We start from the raw sequence: 17,113 nt of genomic DNA, 5'->3' as shown, positions 1-17,113 counted from the left end.
GCAATTCAGAAAATTGTTTTTCTTTGGTCTTCGGAGGTAGCAAAATGCATTCTTCATAAGCCTTGTGTTTCATAACTACTAAACCTTTTCAAACTGCCTAAGCTATGCATGATTTATATAAACATAAAACATACATTAGATTGTTGCCACTCTTTCTGTATGGGTTTTCCTTTAAGGTGCTTGAGAACTGCAGCCAGTATAACAAAAAATAACTCATTCACTTAATTGAGCTAATATGAAAGGGCATTTTTAAGTTGTTTTTGAAATCAACACCCTTTTCTAATACGTATTTTTATTCCCTAATCAATCTAACATGCAGCATGCATGACATTTAAGTGGCATTTTTGTCTGTGGGATAAGTGGGTAGTTTAGGTTTTATGAATAACAACTCATTGGGAAATGTCAAATTGTGTATTGTATCATAGAGTTTATGTATTGGTTATTTACCTGCTTGCTGTAGAAGAACATCACTGAATCATTTCTGGTAATAGTCTCTGAATTTCTTACAGTATTGATTCAAGTATTTTGCAGCGTTATTTATTTAAGCACTTCATTGTAAATTCCATCACAGTATATCCAGTACAATTTGCAAAATTAGTTATTCCTGATAGTTAATACTTCTCCTTAAATTTTCAAATGTTATTCCCAATAAGGTCATTGAATCATTGGTATGTATTTTTTCTCTCTTTCAGTTTGGTAGCTTATTAATCAAATTTTAAGACTTCCTTATTTTTTTTTTTAAACAGCAAATCCGCTGTTGGAAGCCTTTGGAAATGCAAAGACTATTCGCAACAACAATAGTAGTCGTTTTGGGAAATTTGTGGAAATTCACTTCAATGAAAAGGTACTGGAATTTTGATACAGATACGAGTGTCGATTTTCACCATGAAATGGAAATGTTAGATTGGAAGAAGGCTAAATAGACTTACCAATCTTGCATCAAATACCTACTGTCCTTGATTACCACATTTGATTATCACCTTGAAAGTAAAGCTAATGACACGGTACTGTGTCATTACCGGAAAATGGTGGGTCAAGTCAATGGGAAAATTGCTTCCATCTGTAACTGAAGAATAAAAATTGTTCCCTTCATCACAAGAAGGGGAAAAAGGCACATCTAAAGAATAACTTAATTGCTCTTAAGTATTTATGCATTTCTTTAATGCACAAATAAGCATGATTTGCATATAATATATCAACAGATATAAATCTATTTTAATGCTTTAATACTTTATATTAATTACTGATGTTTTTATTTATTGGTATGAAGTTTTGGTACCTTGCATCAATATTATGTATGTAACAGAAAGCATGGAACATTTTTTTTTGGTCAGAAATAGTACTCATTGTGTAGCATTTGAAATTTTTCTTTGGATATATTTTAGCTTCCATAGCTTATGTATTTGCATATAGAATTGCTGCTCATGAGTGTGAAGTAGGCCCCTGTAGGTTCAATGCATGAGCCTGGGAAAAGTTATAGTGAAGGTAACAGGTTCTTTTTTAGGATTTTTATATATTAGATAAAGATACATTTTAATCTTTGGAGCCGCACCTGTTGAAAGAGCCAGGTCAGACAATTATAAATCGATGAACTCTGAACCTCAAGTAAACTAAAAACATTCAGATAATCAGAAAAATATTTCTTCTTCCTAGAACTCCGTGGTTGGTGGATTTGTATCACATTATCTTCTGGAGAAATCTAGGATCTGTGTGCAAGGCAAAGAAGAGAGGAATTACCATATCTTTTACAGGCTTTGTGCTGGTGCTCCAGAAGACATTAGGGAAAAACTGTATCTAAGTTCTCCTGACAGCTTTAGGGTGAGTATTGGAGTCAGTGTTTGTAAAGCTTTTCATTATTGCCATACATGGATTTCTCTCATAGATCTTAATAAAATACCTGTTACCTATGACAAATACTTTTCTGTTACAAAATTCAGAAAATAATTTATTTTCTTAAATCTATTTGATCTAGAGATCTATAGGCTCTCTGCCATATTATCTTTATTGGAAGATTTCCTGTACTTGCCCTCTGTGTTTTTAAAATTGAAGAATCTTTGCTTTTTCCAAAAAATACTCTTGCATATCCAGCTGCTAGTAATTTTGTTATGATCTCTTCTTGAGATGTAAAGTGTAAATTTTTTGACTGTGATACAACTGTTCTGTGTGTTATAAAATCTGGAAAACTGCATTTATTTCTTCCTTTTCCAGCTGTGCATTTAGGAGGACCTGGGAATTTTGTCCTGCAATTCTGTCCTTTATTTTTACCTCACACTTTGTACCAGGGATCAAACTGCAGTGACAGGGTGGTTGTGCAGTCTATATGCTTTTATATCACTTTTCTTTCCTACACTGTTGCATCTTGTGCCTATCTTTCTCTGCTGTCTAGATTTGTCATTAGTACTTCTCCAGTTCTGAGTTTCTCGCATTCCTCTCTTCATCTGACAGAAGTCTCTGTTGTTCTTTAACACTCCAGGTTACATGATGAGACTTGACACTCCCTTAGGCTGAAAGCTTACACTTTTATCTCCATTTGACCTGAAGCCCATGCTCAACGTTTCCTGCCAGGATTATTACTTCTGTTCATTAAGCATGCTTCTGTTTCTTAAGTTTTATATCTGCTAATTTATTCTTTCTCTAGAACTATTTTTTTTTTTCCTGAGTTCTGGCTATCTTTCATCAACCTGTTACTGCTCCAGTCACTCAAGCCATGGAGTAGCCAATAAAATATGAATACTGTCAGTGTTGAATATAATACTCTTAACCATACATAAATGAAAATGAACTCAAAATAAACTGGGAGGAAATAAGACGTGAATTATTGTACATCTTTAAAAATGTTAGCTTAATGTTCAGTGGCAGGGAAAAAGCAGAGTAGGCTTTTAGGAATTACTAGAAAAGTAAATGAGAGTGAAATGGTGTGTTATACTGTTATATTTGTAAATAAGGTGCAGAGTTTTATCAACTCAGCTCAAAAAGGAATAGTAAAATACCGGGGTGAAATGCAGGTCACGGCTAAAGATAAAGCACTGGATAGTATGGACCTTTTAATTCAATCTAGTGTGGCTCTTCTTACGACTTCTCATTTGTTTACTGCCTTCTCTTCTTCTCCTCATGCTTTATTTTTGACATTTTTTCCCTTTTGTGAGATCATGTGGTTTTGCCTGATAACCCTGATTGCGTGTTATGTTTCCAGTAGAAATCCCACAAGCAGGCTGGCTTGCTGTGCTACCATTAAGCTTTTGCATTCTTTTCCTCCCATCTTTTCCACTAAACAGTTCTACTACTGCAATTTAACTTTTTAACTTTTTTTTTTATTCTGCTTTCCTTCTTTCTCCCCCATTTCCCTTGCTTCAGATTTCACTGAATTGTTTTCAAAAACAATTGACAAATGATGCAATTTCCTATCGCTTTCTTGTCCTTCTTGCCAGTCAAAATCTTTTCTTTACTTTGCTTTCTATATTTGTGTGAGTTACTCCAACCCTATTTCCCTTACTTTAAATTGTCATTTAATTCTCAGTGTTCCACACCTCTCTTGTTGCAGTGTTGTGGTTTAATAGGGCAGGCAGCTCAGCACCACACAGCTGCTTGCTCTCTCTCCCCAGCTGCGATGGGGGAAAGAATCGGGGAGGTGAAAGTGCAAGAACTCAGGGGCTGAGATAAAGACAGTTTACTAGGCAAAGCAAAAGCTGCATGCTCAAGCAAAGCAGGGAATCCATTTGCTATCTCCCATTGGCAGGCAGGAGCTCAGCCACTTCCAGGACAGCACGGCTCATCACGGGTAGAGGTTGCTTGGGAAGATAAATGCCATCACTCCCCTTCCTCCTTCTTTACTCCAGTTTTATTGCTGAGCACTACGCCACCTGGTGTGGACCATCCCTTTGGCCAGCCTGGGCCAGCTGCCCTGCCTGTGTCCCCTCCCAGCTCCTGGGGCACCCCCAGCCTCCTCACGGGCAGGGCAGCATGAGGAGAGGAAAGTCCTTGGCTCTGTAGGCAGTTCTCTGCAACAACTAAAACAGCAGTGTGTTATCACCACTATTTTCATCACGAGTCCAAAACATAGCATCATACAAACATCTACAAAGAAAATTATCTCTACCCCAGCCAGAACTGTGGCATGCAGTTGTCGTTTTTTTTTTTTTTTTTTTTTTTTTTTTCTGAACTAATACAGTTGTACAACTTTTTTCTTATTATTTTCCTGGTTGTTCTTTTCCTTTCCTATCAAAGCAGGCTTCTGTTTTCCCACTTGGGGTCCTTCTAAGCCTTCTCTCATTTTAGACTGTCATCACCAATTTTACTAGTAAGGTGAAGACTTCAGTCACTCATTCCTGCACTTTTATTATTCATACATGATTTATACATCTATGTGCATCAAAAGTATATATGTATCCTTTTGACAAACACACTTGAACTATAAGTATCTGCAAACATCATTTTGTGCTTTGTTGACTCGTGTTGATAAGAAAAACACTGGCAAATCAAATCCTACTGGTAGACACTTGTTAGTTGTTTGCTGGAGTTGTGTCATTTGTCTCTGTCTCTCCATTGTCTCTTGGTTTATGCCTGGCTTGGAATCTCGGTGATGCAGAACTCTGTGCATTTCTAAAGCACACAGAGCAAATTGCTGCCTAGGGCTTGTAAGGGTTTTGTAACGCCAGCCGGGAGAGCATGTGGAATTACAGACATAAATTAACTGACTGTCATCTCTGTAGACTTCCTTTTTCTTAAGTGAGGTGAGGAGCACAAAGCATTATGCTACCGTATTAAGATTTTTTTTTGTTGGTGTTTTTCCACTACTTCATTTTCTCAATAAAACTTGTTGCACTGTGCCTATCTGTTACTTTATCCTATATCTTCCACACTCTTTTTCATCAGAATTTAGTAGAGGGCTAGAAGCCTTAAAGATACGACATTCCTACTACTTTTGTACAAAGCAGTAGTTACCAAGGTGAGACCTGTGTTAGCTGTGGGCACGGCAGCTGCACACCAGTCACTGAACAGGTTGCTGGTGCCTTTTCAGCCGGCCAGGTCTGTGCCTGCATGCTGATGAGCTGGGTGCAGAGCTGCAGTTCTGTACAGTACACACTGTGCATTTCTCCATTAGTATCCAGATGATCTTGCTCCCTAAAAGCCAAAGCTTTCTTCTTTACTGTCCAACTATTACACGCAGTATTCTTTTGTATGTTTTAAATCTAAAATCTCGAGCAGTTTTTCAAAGATGTGTTTTTATTGCATAGTCACTGCTCCATTAAAAATTATTTCTTGCAGCTCCTGGATTGTTAATTCTATAACTGGATATGTCATGTGCTCACTCTTGGGATTTTTTTCATCAAAAGCTCTGCTCATGATCTCTGCTTATGATATTCAGTTGCAGATGTCAAAATTATAACCTGCTTAAAATCAGGCTGGTGCAGTGCAGTACTGAACAACACAATTGCCGGCACAGAAGGTACTCGCTGTGCCTGTTGCATTTACAAAGAGCTTACAGTGACACCTGCCTTGTCATGCTGTCTTATGATTTTTTGGACTTCTGCTGTAAGGATTATTTTTTCTGTGCTCTTCACTCGTTTGCTGCTTCAGGTTTTTGTCATGAAATGTGGCTCTGATTAATAATTCATGTTTCACTTTTTTTTACCACATTATTTCTTGACTATGTATCTGTCTTGTTCAAATTACTGAGGAAAGACAGTCTATCAAGCTTCTAACCATAGATGGAGATATTTTGCTCACTAGCATTTGGTGTTCGATCAATGTTTAGATATCAATGTTAACTTTTGGAGGCCTGTCAAGAAAAACTTTCAGGAAAATATTTTATTCTCAGATAAGTTGTTTAGAAAAATCCATCCCTAGGGCTGCAGTTTTACATTTTTTCTATTTTGCCACTTTCCTTGTGGCTTTTAGCTTATCAAGTCAAAGTCCAAGTTACACACAGAGAGGACCTTAAGACTCAAGTGTGTTTTGCTCAGTGTTTGGTTTCTCTTAACTGTATTAACTTGAAAATAGGAACTTCTCAGATCTAAGGCGGTTCTCATTTTTCACAGAAGTGAAATGACATTAAAAGACAAAGGGTAACAATGCTCTGTTCTTCTGCCAGTTCCCCTGCCTGTCCTTGACTTAAGCAATCCCTTGTAAGCTCCTCCCTGTGCGTTTGGCTGTCTCAGCATTGGCCGTTCCTGCTCTGGGCACTTGAACCAAGACAACTGCATTGGCTTCACCTGCCTGAACTGTCTGAATTTCAGCAGTGCCGATGGGGGCTACCTCTCCCTTAGTTCACCCTTTCCCTGCAATTCCCCTAGGAAAGTATTTACGTGGCGAAACGGCTGTAAGGAGTTGCAGGTTTCTCTTCTCGACCCACATCTGAACACAGCAACACAAAAAACATGCAGTCCTGGTTGCTCATATTTTGGGTTCCCCTGCAGTACTTCTCAGAGATTCCACGTCGCTAGGTAATCCTCTGCTGAACCTTGTTGGTCCAGGTGGCTTTGACTGCACCACATGGCTTTGAAAGTAAACCTGCACAGACTATAGTTGATAGATATGAGAAGCTGAATTTTTGCACATCTTGGTTTCCATATGGTTTCCATTAAGGTTGCCTTATATTTGGATATATTCATTTTGTATATAAATTTTAATCAAAGTGTGGAATTAACTGCATGCATTTAGTTGCAAACTTCTTTGTATGTGGGCAGACCAAGAAATCAGTTCAGTTCCTTTCGACAAAGAGCTCTTACCACGATTTTGGACAGATTTCTTATTTTCAACTGAACAAATCAGAAAGGAAAAGTTGTTGATCCCATTTTACTGGAAATGTCAGTCATCATCTGAACGCTTGATTTGTTCCCTTTACTATACAATGTGAGATGGATATCAAAAGCCAGATTCTGAATTAGGCTTTTGCTTGGACTAGATTATAAACTTTTAAGACTGTTCAAGGTTTTTATTATGCTATGTCTCTGACTGCTTATAGAAATATATCACTGGTGAGGAAAAAAGCAACCATACAAGTACATTATAGATAGTAGCACAGCTTCTTTGATCCTATCTCTCTCACCACCTCACAGCACTATCTAAGGCTTCTATATTGCAGAAAACATAAACAGTATTCTGAATTTTATCTGGTGTTATGTACAGCTTGGTGGAGTAAAATTTGGTATTACAAATTGGCCATAAAATGTATTTTCTTGATTCCTGATTTTAGTTGTCTTTTATGTAATGTAGTAAGTTTAGTAGAGTTAAACAAAGAAAAGATGGTGAGACTTAACAAATGAATATCCCATTTTGTCAAAACCTACTTCAGTTGTCAAGATGGAAAAGCTTTCAATAGGAGTTTGTTACAGTTGCACTTCTCTCTTTTTTTTTTTTTTTGATATTATGAAAAAATGTAAAAACTTTTTCAATGAATGAATTCTGAATACCTGTAGTATTGTGGTTATTATTATGTGATTGAAACAAGCCATGCAAAGCAAGCCTTAAGTAATAGCATAAGTTTCTCTCACTTCTGCCTTTGTGTGCGTTTTTTCTGTTTTTATTGTTGCAGTATTTAAATCGGGGCTGTACCAGGTACTTTGCTAACAAAGAAACAGACAAGCAGATTTTGCAAAATCGCAAGAGTCCTGAGGTATGTTTTGTATCGTCAGTTAGTTTGTATTAACTAATGCAGAAAGCATTGAAAATGATTACAGTTTTGCAATGTGGAATGAAATGTTCATTTTACACATCTTTATAGGTCTAAAGAGTTACTGTTAAGGGTTTTGGAATTCAGTCCTAAAAATATATTTCAACGTGCATCTTAAAATTCTCAGTGGAACACTATATAAAATTGTCTCATTTTCATTCTTATAATAATTACACTTAACAATTCAGAATGTCTTCAGTGGAAAACAAAAAAAAATCAAGACTTTTTGTCATTTTCTTTTTAAATTTTAATACTGTTAGGAATACGTGAGAAGCAGTAGTTGTCTTCCAAAGCTGTTTTGGCTGGATTTTTGAAGTGATATTCCAAACTGTTTTCTAAAATATTAGCACAACTTTACTTCCAGAACAAGTAAATCTCCCTCCCTCTGACATACGCCAGAAAGTGGTGTTTCCTGGAGGCAAGTGGAACTTCAGAACATTTTTTTTCTTCTTGTTCCATCTCCTGTTACATTTTTAAAAATAGTGTTATCAGAATTTATATTCTTAAGCCTTTGAGCTTGTTTGCCTGAGGACACTTCAAGAAATTAATCTGAATTGATAGTATATCTGTACTGGAAGTTGTTTAAACACTTCATTGTAATTCCACTCTAATCTCTAATAGAATTTTCATCTATTCATACCTAAAGGAAGAATTTTTCATTTGTATAGCTGGAAGATTTCTCTTTGCTTAAAGAAACCCATACTTATGATTCAATAGCAGGGCAAGTTACATGAGGAATAATATTAAGTTGACTCAAGAGCTTCTCTCCCCCTATGACTTTTGAGAACTTGGGTTTGGGATTGTATGTAGCTTGTGCGTAGTTGTGAAGGACAGAAGAGATGCTTCTTTTGCTCAGATCAGCATTGGAAAGTCCACCCCCAGGTTTCTGATGTTTATAATGTTATAATAGGATGCACATAATGCCAATTTCCTTGTCTTTAAGTTGTTTTCTGTAATCAGGGATGATGGAGAGCGAGGTACGGAAGTATAGATACTTAACTCTTCGTGTATAGGCTAAGAGATATTTAGGAGATTTTGCCTCAGTTTGCCTTAAATGAAGATGTGTAGTGAAGTTGGCCATTTATGTAGGCATAAAGTATCAACATTCACTTATTCTTGCTACTCAAAGATGTGGTCACTGATGTGATTTACAATCTGGTGTTCTGTCATAAATATGTCTCTAAAGGGCTTAACTTGGCAGAAATGTTTCTCTAAAACTACAGCGTGCTGAAAGAGTAATTCTGAAAATATGTTGGACATTAAATAGTGGAACATATGCTGTAATACATTTATATTGCAGCCATGTCAATTTGAAGGAGCAATAGAGGTTCAAATTTCAATGAAGTAAAAATCTAATCTAGTCACTTAAACAGGAATACATTGTTCAGTTCAAATACATTGTTCATTTTTGAAAATCAGGTGTTAATATTTGCTTTGTCATTTAACGAAAAATATTGTTTATTTTAATAAAAATAGCTGGAATAGTCAATTAATACTTAAATTATTTTTGTGTTTTCCTTATCAGGAAGATGAGGTGATCATTTTACATAATTAAAACACGTAGTTTAATTTTATTGATGTGTTTAAATGTTGTGTGAAGTGAATTTTTCAGATGCATGTGGTGTTTTGTTTTGATAGAATTGTTAGTTTATTTGATGTTAATGAGGCTTCCACTTAAATGAGTAATTCTTAGCTGAAAACATTTTAAAGTAATTGTAAAAGCCTGCATCAATCTATGCATGTTCAGTTAGTCTTTTGATTGCATGCAGATGTTTCACTACTACTTATAACAGTTATTAAAATGACTTTTGATGTATTTAAAATAGGAAATTCTGTCAGCAAAATGTTAAATTGATATATTGTAACCTAGCTGCTATTCTTTTAGCCAGTAGAATATTGGCAAACAACTTTACTGTTTCTTTATCACCAGCAAATGTTAACAATCATATTCCTTTATGTAAGTCTGTGTGGATACTCATAGGGAATATGCTTCCAATTCTAATTTGTCCTGTACTCCTTTCCCATGGCCTGTCAAAGCCATTGTGTTACCTTCTTTTAAGGACCTCAGTGGTCTTTCAGTTGCTAGAGGCTAGAAATACTCCTTGGTATATGTACTTCTAAAGCTTCTTTAGCCAAACTTTTCCCTTTCCATTGCTGACCATCCTGTGCTCTCCTGTCCTAAGCTGTCAGACTCTCCAAGTTCTGCTTTCTGAAGGTAGGTTGCAGTCCAAAGGGTCATGCTCTGAAATATAACCAAATTAAAACAAATCAAGATTCTTCCAAAGCCTGTATTGTGTGAAGAGCTCTAATCTCTTTATAATTAGTTTGAGTTTTGCATGCTTTTTAATGCTTTTTGTTATGCTATTCTTGCCTGGAAATAAGTATTTACATTTATTTTTAAAATAACTTACTGATCTTTTTGTTGTTTTTTCATCTTGTTGTTTTATAGTATCTTAAGGCAGGTTCCTTGAAGGACCCACTCTTAGATGATCATGGAGATTTCAACAGAATGTGCACAGCAATGAAGAAGATTGGACTGGATGATGCAGAAAAACTTGATCTTTTTAGAGTAGTGGCTGGTGTCCTTCACCTTGGAAATATTGATTTTGAGGAAGCTGGGAGCACTTCAGGTTAGAAGAAACAAATTGATTTCTGTAAAAAATACTGAAAATGTCTCTTGATTATTACTCTTCATGTGAATTACTGCTTTAGAACACCTCCCTTATATTGAAGGGTAATTCAGTCTTTAATCGCCCCATTTTTAAGTCAAGCTTACTTGTTTTAAAGTTGTACACTTCATATGCTCTGAAAGCAAAAAGACTATCACTGAAATTGTTCAAGAAATTGTTAATGTGAATTTTGATATAAAGAGATGTCTTGTGTCCCAAAACTACTTCATTTTTAATAACAACAAAAAAATTGAACTTCTTGCTAATGTCATGAAAACATCTTGAAATTAGAAACTCCATCTGTAGTGAAAGGCAGTATGTTCTTTGGCTTCCCAAAATGTCATGTTAAGTATTTTCAAGAGATGAAGAAAAATTGCAGTAATTTTTTTGGTGAATATAAACTTAATGATTTTAATATGTTAGCTCACAAGAGGAGTTGGTACGAGTGTAGCTGGTACTTACTAGCAGAATGCCTGGGAAGGCTGGTGAAGGGGGAATCAGTATTTTGGGAATAGTTGTTTTTGCCTTACTACTAAAATCAGCCTTTGTAAGTTGAGGACTGTTGTCCATAGATTCCTAAAGAGTTAAGAAACTCCTCATCTGGATTTTCTGGACTTAGTACAAAGATGACTATAGGAGATAAAATAGTCATTCAGATTTTCGTCTGTTGTTGCAAGATAAAATGCGATCAGTTCCTCTTAGTCTTACTTCATGCACATATAGCTGTTGTCAAACCTGGTAAAATTTTTAAAAAGGGCAAATCAAAGAACATTTTAAAAGGTGTTTTGAATGAAGAATTAAATGAATATTAGCCTCTTAGGTTCAGTGGCTCCTGATCCAAGCACTGAATTATCACAGAATTGCAGAAACCTTCAGGTGGGAGGGGTTGTCAGGAGGTCTTTCATCCAATATTTCCTGGTCAAAGCAGGGCCGATACTGAATTCAAACCAAATAGTTCAGGGTTGTTCATAGGGATGGGAAAAACTTCAAAGAGAAGATTCTACAACTTCTCTGGGAAATTTGTTTCACTGCCTAATTATTGTCACAGTGAAGCTATCATGTCAGAACCTCCCCAGTTTCAATTTCTGATCTTGCCATCTTCATGAAGATGACAGAAAATAGGAGGACAATGAGGGTAGAGAAGGTTGGTGGCTTCATGGCTTGGTAGTAAGCTGGCAGAGAGCTTCCATACTTGGGCCTTCTGTGAGGTGAGAGTTTGGGGTTGACAAGAATAAGACAAGGTGAAAAAAATGTAAATGTGAGTGCAGAAGGAATTTTAGGAATCCAGCAAACAAGGAGGGGAACTATAAGTGATATGGAAAGTCAGAGGTTAGAGAAAGGAAGCAGACAGCCTTTTTAACACTAGAACAGTTACTTTCATGGAATGTTGAAATTCAAACCCGTATTTCCTGGAGTCAAGTCTTACTTTTTTTTTTTTTTAAATGGTCATAGCAAATTCATGCGTTATTCTACTCTCACCTTGTAAGTGGGCACACAGGGTGTTCATTGGAACTGCTCCAGAAGTGTATTTCTGTATCAGACACCCTTTAAAGTTTTGTTGCTGCTTCAAATATCTGGGCAACACCAAACAAAAGCAGACTGCTACAGGTTGGTGTTTCAGAGCTTCCAAAATCAACCCACATAAGACTTAATCTTTTGAGCACTCCATCCTCGCTTCTTTTATGTGGCGTCAGCGCAGAGTTATGGAATTCAAGCAATGTCTGACTAGCAGGACCAAGTGCACCTTCCACCTCTTTATCTAGGAAATTGTTTGTCTCATGTGTGTGATGGTGGGAATGCTGGGAGGCAGCTGTGCCAGGCGCTTCTGTGCATAGCAGGGAGGTCTGGAGGATTACAGGAACATTGGCATCCAGCAGCTTGCATCGCTGCAGTTAGTTACTAGGTGTTAGCAATGTTTTCTGCTACTTCTGTGTTTTGGGATGGCTCTTCCATTTAAAAGCAGGTTGTGAACAATGTATGTGTAGAACAATGTTCTAAAAATACAGAATTTTTGAGGCATGGCTTTTTTTTTTTTTTTTTTTTTTTTTTTGGGGGGTGGGGAATTAAGTCTTTATCACATCTGTAGCCGCATTTAGTCATTTCATTAGTCACATCTTTAATCTGTGAATACATTTCTAGATGCTAACTTCCATTCCTCTGAAGCTGCTCTGCCAAGATTATTGCAGTTCATTATTTCCTAGGATTTTACATAAAAATTGCAAACCCGCAGCTGTTTCATTAACATTACGAAGTACGCCTTAAAGCAGATTGGTTTGATATGCCTATGAAATGGGACGATTTAAAGGCAAAACCTATCAATTACAGGTTAGTTGGCATTCTTTGTGGAAACTTCTGAGTGATAGGGAGCCAGAATTTCAAGATCTATATGAAAAAAAAAAATAATAATGGAAAGGATTTAAAAGTGATGATACACCGCAGCGTGGCAAAACCTTGCGTGTGGTGCTGTGTATTTCAACATCGGCAAAAAAAAAATAAAATCGGGTAACATCCTTCAGTCACCTCACGGTGAGGGGGGGCGGCGGTTATGGCGGTTGGGCGGCGGTTACGGCGGTTGGTTAACGGCTGTGGCGGTTGCTCGCAGGGGGCTGCACGCTGAAGGCGCGGAGCCAGACGGCGCTGGAGTGCTGCGCGGCGCTGCTGGGGCTGGACGAGGACGACCTGCGCGGCAGCCTGACCACCCGCGTCATGCTCACCACGGCGGGGGGCGCCAAAGGCACGGTCATCAAGTGAGTCGCAGTAAAAGGAAGCCAGTCAGCCTGTTAAATACGGGATCTGCACGGAAAACTAGCTACACTGCCAGATTTAACAGCTACACCGTTTTGAGGGATGTTAACGCTGTTAATTACAGCCAAAAGCATTTCAGAAGATACTTGGGCGCATCTCTTGTCATGGGGGCTTCACAGCAGTCCCATCAGTGTGGTGTGCTCCTGTGGTATTTAGGTCTGAGATGCTCTAATTGGGGGCAGGAGAACCCCCATCGTCCACCTGCCTGTTTCCACGCTTCTCAAGTGTCAGGGTGATTGGTTTCCCTGTTTGTCACATCTGAGTCTGCTGAAATTGAGTTCCAGTTTAAAAAAAAAACAACAAACAGCAATCCAGAAATGTGCTGCTGCTTGCTGTCGGTGAACAAATGTTTAACCTTAACTGTGAAGTTAATGTGGTTTCATAGAAACATATAAAATAATGAAACAAGATAAGAGGTGATTGTATTTTTTTTTTTTTTTATAGCTAGACAGAATGAACCACTACTGAAGTAAATAGCAGCCTTAAAAAAGTGTCCCTTTTTTAACAAGCTTACATTTTAACAAGAAGCTATTATCAAAGTAACTTCCTAGGTGATTTTTTTCTATCTGCACATGGAGAACAAATAATCACAAAGAATGCGTTTAGATGTGGGTACTGATGATAACATTTCAATACCATGAAAATTAGGACTTTTCTGAAACTGAGCTTCATGAAAACTCAATTTCACCACAGTTTCCATTTGCTTATGAACAAACTCTGCTTCCACCACAGATTTTCTGCTAGTCTAATCCATCCCGATAGGGATGCTGAATGCTAGCTGAACTGCACGCAACTGAATTGTATGTTTTAACATTTGGTTTTCTAACACTGTCTATTTGATATATGTTGTATTTTTTTTTATTTCTGCAGTTGAGGAAAACTTATCAAACTAAATTTGGGCTAAACAGTTTTGAGCAAATTAAAAGCTCTGTGTTTAGTTGAATGCATTGATTTTTTAATTAGGAAACTAATTAACATCCACTCATTGGAAGAATGCACAGGAGCTTCATATCGATTGTAGGGAAACAATCAGATTGTTTTGGGCTGACTGAATCAGAAATCTAGCTTTCTGCATGTTTTACCGGAAAGTTTAATATATGAAAATTGTTGTTAATTAAGTGTATTAATGTGGCTTATATAAGTTTCTTGCATATTTTATCTCTTGAAATTTCCCCCTATTATTTAAAACAGATACTTCATGCTGTAAAACAAATATTTGTTAACAGTTCATAAACTTGTGGACTTGTAAACCGGGTACATCAGTTACAGCTGACTGATAAAACCTTGGTATATATTGTCAGTGGGTCCAGTAAAAGTGATGTATGTGAGTTAATACACCTAGTTTATGTCAAATTTATGAGGGGGAAAATTGGTCTTGGAGCACTTGAGAGCTTTGGCTGTTTCAGTCCTCAATTGGTGGAATAGACTTGGCGTAATGAAGGTTTCCAGTGGTCAGGAGCTGTGCAAGAGAAGTAATCTTCATCATAAATTATAAGAAAACAAGGGCGGTGGAATTGTGTTCAGTGCCCACTGCCTTATCTCCAGGGTGCAGCTGATCTTCCTGGCTGTTTTTGGACATAGTAAACCATTGGTGACAACCTGCACTGTTTGGATCTCATGTTTTCTAGGGGAACACAGAGGCTCTTCTGAAGTAATTCATATTCAAGAGGAGTCTTAAGTTTATGGGCTGTTGTTCTGGTAAATGCATTATTACCAAATAGCTGACCATGAGGTTTATTTCTAGATAGAGCAAACAGATATTTTTTTTTTCTTTGTTTGTGTGCCTTTTTCTATACTCGGAAAGAAGAGACATGCAAGAGTTAAAACTTAACAGTGATTACCACTGAAAAAGTTGCAGTTGCAAATGATAAATAGAACAGCAAGGTCTTTGATACCTTAATCCAGCAGAAACTTTGTCAGTATGTCAGTATTATGGATAAAGTTACAGCAGACATATATCCTACAAGACAGATGGAACTCATATTAACACATGGTGGAATGAGATTGAAAGTTTGTAACTTTTTTTTTTTTTTTTAACTTAATTCAGCCTGTGATCCACTGTAACTGCTGATATATTTACATTTTTGAATCCTCCTAAGTATATTACCACACGTTTTTCTTTACCAAAATCTGCCTTGTGGATTTTTAGATCATGTCTTCAGTTTGTAAAAATAGCTTATGCTAATCACATTTCTGAGATTTCCTGCTTTTGTTCTTAGTTCAGTATTACCAGACTGTTTTTATGAACATACTCATAATTTCTCCATCCAGATTAATGAAAGTGTTAACTAGAAGCAGAAGGGTTTAGAACAAAACACGTCCGTGTCAGATTCAGATGGCACCCAGCTGGAATTGCTCTCTGTGAACTATTGACTCAGTCTCTGAGAATAGATTGGTTTTGGCTTTTGTATGCGTAACATGGAGATAAACCGTGTCTGTATAGTTTTCTTTTGAGAATGTTTGGTGAGACGTATCAAGGCCTAAAACAAAGGCACATGGTGCTTCCCTTTCACCACTTCTCAAGTGACCCTGTCAAGCAAGGTTTCTTAACAACTTGTCTCAAACTGATTCTTGGCTTTTTACTATCTGGTTGCATCTGAGAAGATTACACATGGCTCTGACTTGCTCTGTTCCATATTCATATATATAATTTTTGCTACAGCTTCAAGTTCACCTTGGAATATGACTGTAAAGATTTTCTGTTCAGCATATTCATCCTGATAGTCTGCAAACACAAGTAGCTGTGTTTTTGTGTCAGCAGATCTTACTTTTCCCCATTGTTTTATTTTGTGGGTGGCAGTAAAGGATTCAGAGGACTCCCTACACCAAAGGATAAATGTATTAAGCCCCTTTCCCTAGCCTTTTCTGAACTTGTGCTGCTAAAAGCAAACATATGCTAATAAATGCACAGTTGTGTCTTCTTCCCATGTGGCTTACTGCATGCACAAGGAAAGTGGATTGGACTCTTAGTTATTTATTAAATAGACACCAGGTTTTGCTATGGCAGTGTGGTTTAGAAACAATCTGATTGCTATTAATATTAGAGTTTTGACAAGTACATTGTTTTATTTTGTTTCGTCACCCCAAAGAGCTACTCATTTCTTTCTTTCTTTCTTAGGGCCTTTTTGTGTGGAAGCAGATCATGTGAGTTCTAGTAGGTCACAATGAATAAATAGCTCAGCTGAAATCGCTGTGCTCAGAGTATAACAAAGGCTTTGTTCAGCTGGGGACAATGGAGCCAACAAGGAACAGTAGGAGAGTGATGCTAAATGCTATCTCCGGGGATTTTATTAAATACTAATGTGCAGTGGCCTGCCAGGGAGACTTGACAGCTGCGCTACATTTCTGTGTCCTTTTTCGTCTCCCCGCCAAAAACATAATAATCACCTTGTTGGCTGATGTCTTTGCTGTGATGTAAAGTGTATTTACAGAGAGAAATAATGTGTTTGTATTCAAAGTCCAGTACACCTCTTAAGCTGTAAATGCACGGTGCTAGCTTCACTCTTTTGAAACCCAGAGGCTTTCCAACAGATATCCATCATCACGAAGTGGATCATTTTACACTGTGAAACATTTAACCGACATCATCTGAAGTCTTCTTCCTATTTTTGAAGTAGCACATTTTCTACCAAAATGCATTTTTAGTGATAGTACTGAAGTATTCTTTAGTAAAGTAAGCCTCTCATTAGGTAGGGTTATTTCATCCAGGCCATTTTAGTTGTGAAGCAGTAATCAAACTGAAAGGAAGTGGCTTCTGGATATCATTTCACCTGCTCTCTCTCCCCCAGCTGTTGATAACTATGGGCAAATTACAGATATTTAATTGTAATTTATGTGGTCTGGGTAAGTAAACTGAATGATGTTAAATATTGGAAAATGTTTGAGGACTGTGTGGAATTGTCCCAGCCTATGAGAGAGCTTTCCTGTAGGCCTCAGACTCTGTGAATCATTGGGAACTGTACTGAAG

At 37.2% G+C, this 17,113-nt stretch overlaps 1 protein-coding gene across 16 annotated transcripts in view; it reads left to right on the top strand.

Moving 5' to 3' along the window:
• The window catches only part of MYO6 (myosin VI), a 115,786-nt gene that overhangs the window by 45,324 nt on the left and 53,349 nt on the right, over window positions 1-17,113 (top strand). For 15 of the 16 annotated variants that reach the window (XM_084512355.1, XM_084512354.1, XM_084512353.1 and 12 more), the window contains exons 8-12: window positions 747-844; window positions 1,654-1,818; window positions 7,535-7,615; window positions 10,122-10,302; window positions 12,944-13,088. In XM_084512355.1, coding sequence (XP_084368481.1) covers window positions 747-844; window positions 1,654-1,818; window positions 7,535-7,615; window positions 10,122-10,302; window positions 12,944-13,088 — 670 coding nt within the window. The remainder of the gene's footprint in view (window positions 1-746; window positions 845-1,653; window positions 1,819-7,534; window positions 7,616-10,121; window positions 10,303-12,943; window positions 13,089-17,113) is intronic. The other variant, XM_084512349.1, reaches the window with a different exon arrangement.

Source organism: Aythya ferina (genome assembly GCF_964211825.1).
Source record: "Aythya ferina genome assembly, chromosome: 3".
Classification (NCBI taxonomy): Eukaryota; Metazoa; Chordata; class Aves; order Anseriformes; family Anatidae; genus Aythya; species Aythya ferina.
Note: the sequence above shows the minus strand (reverse complement) of the source record. Positions and strands in the feature narration are given on the sequence as shown.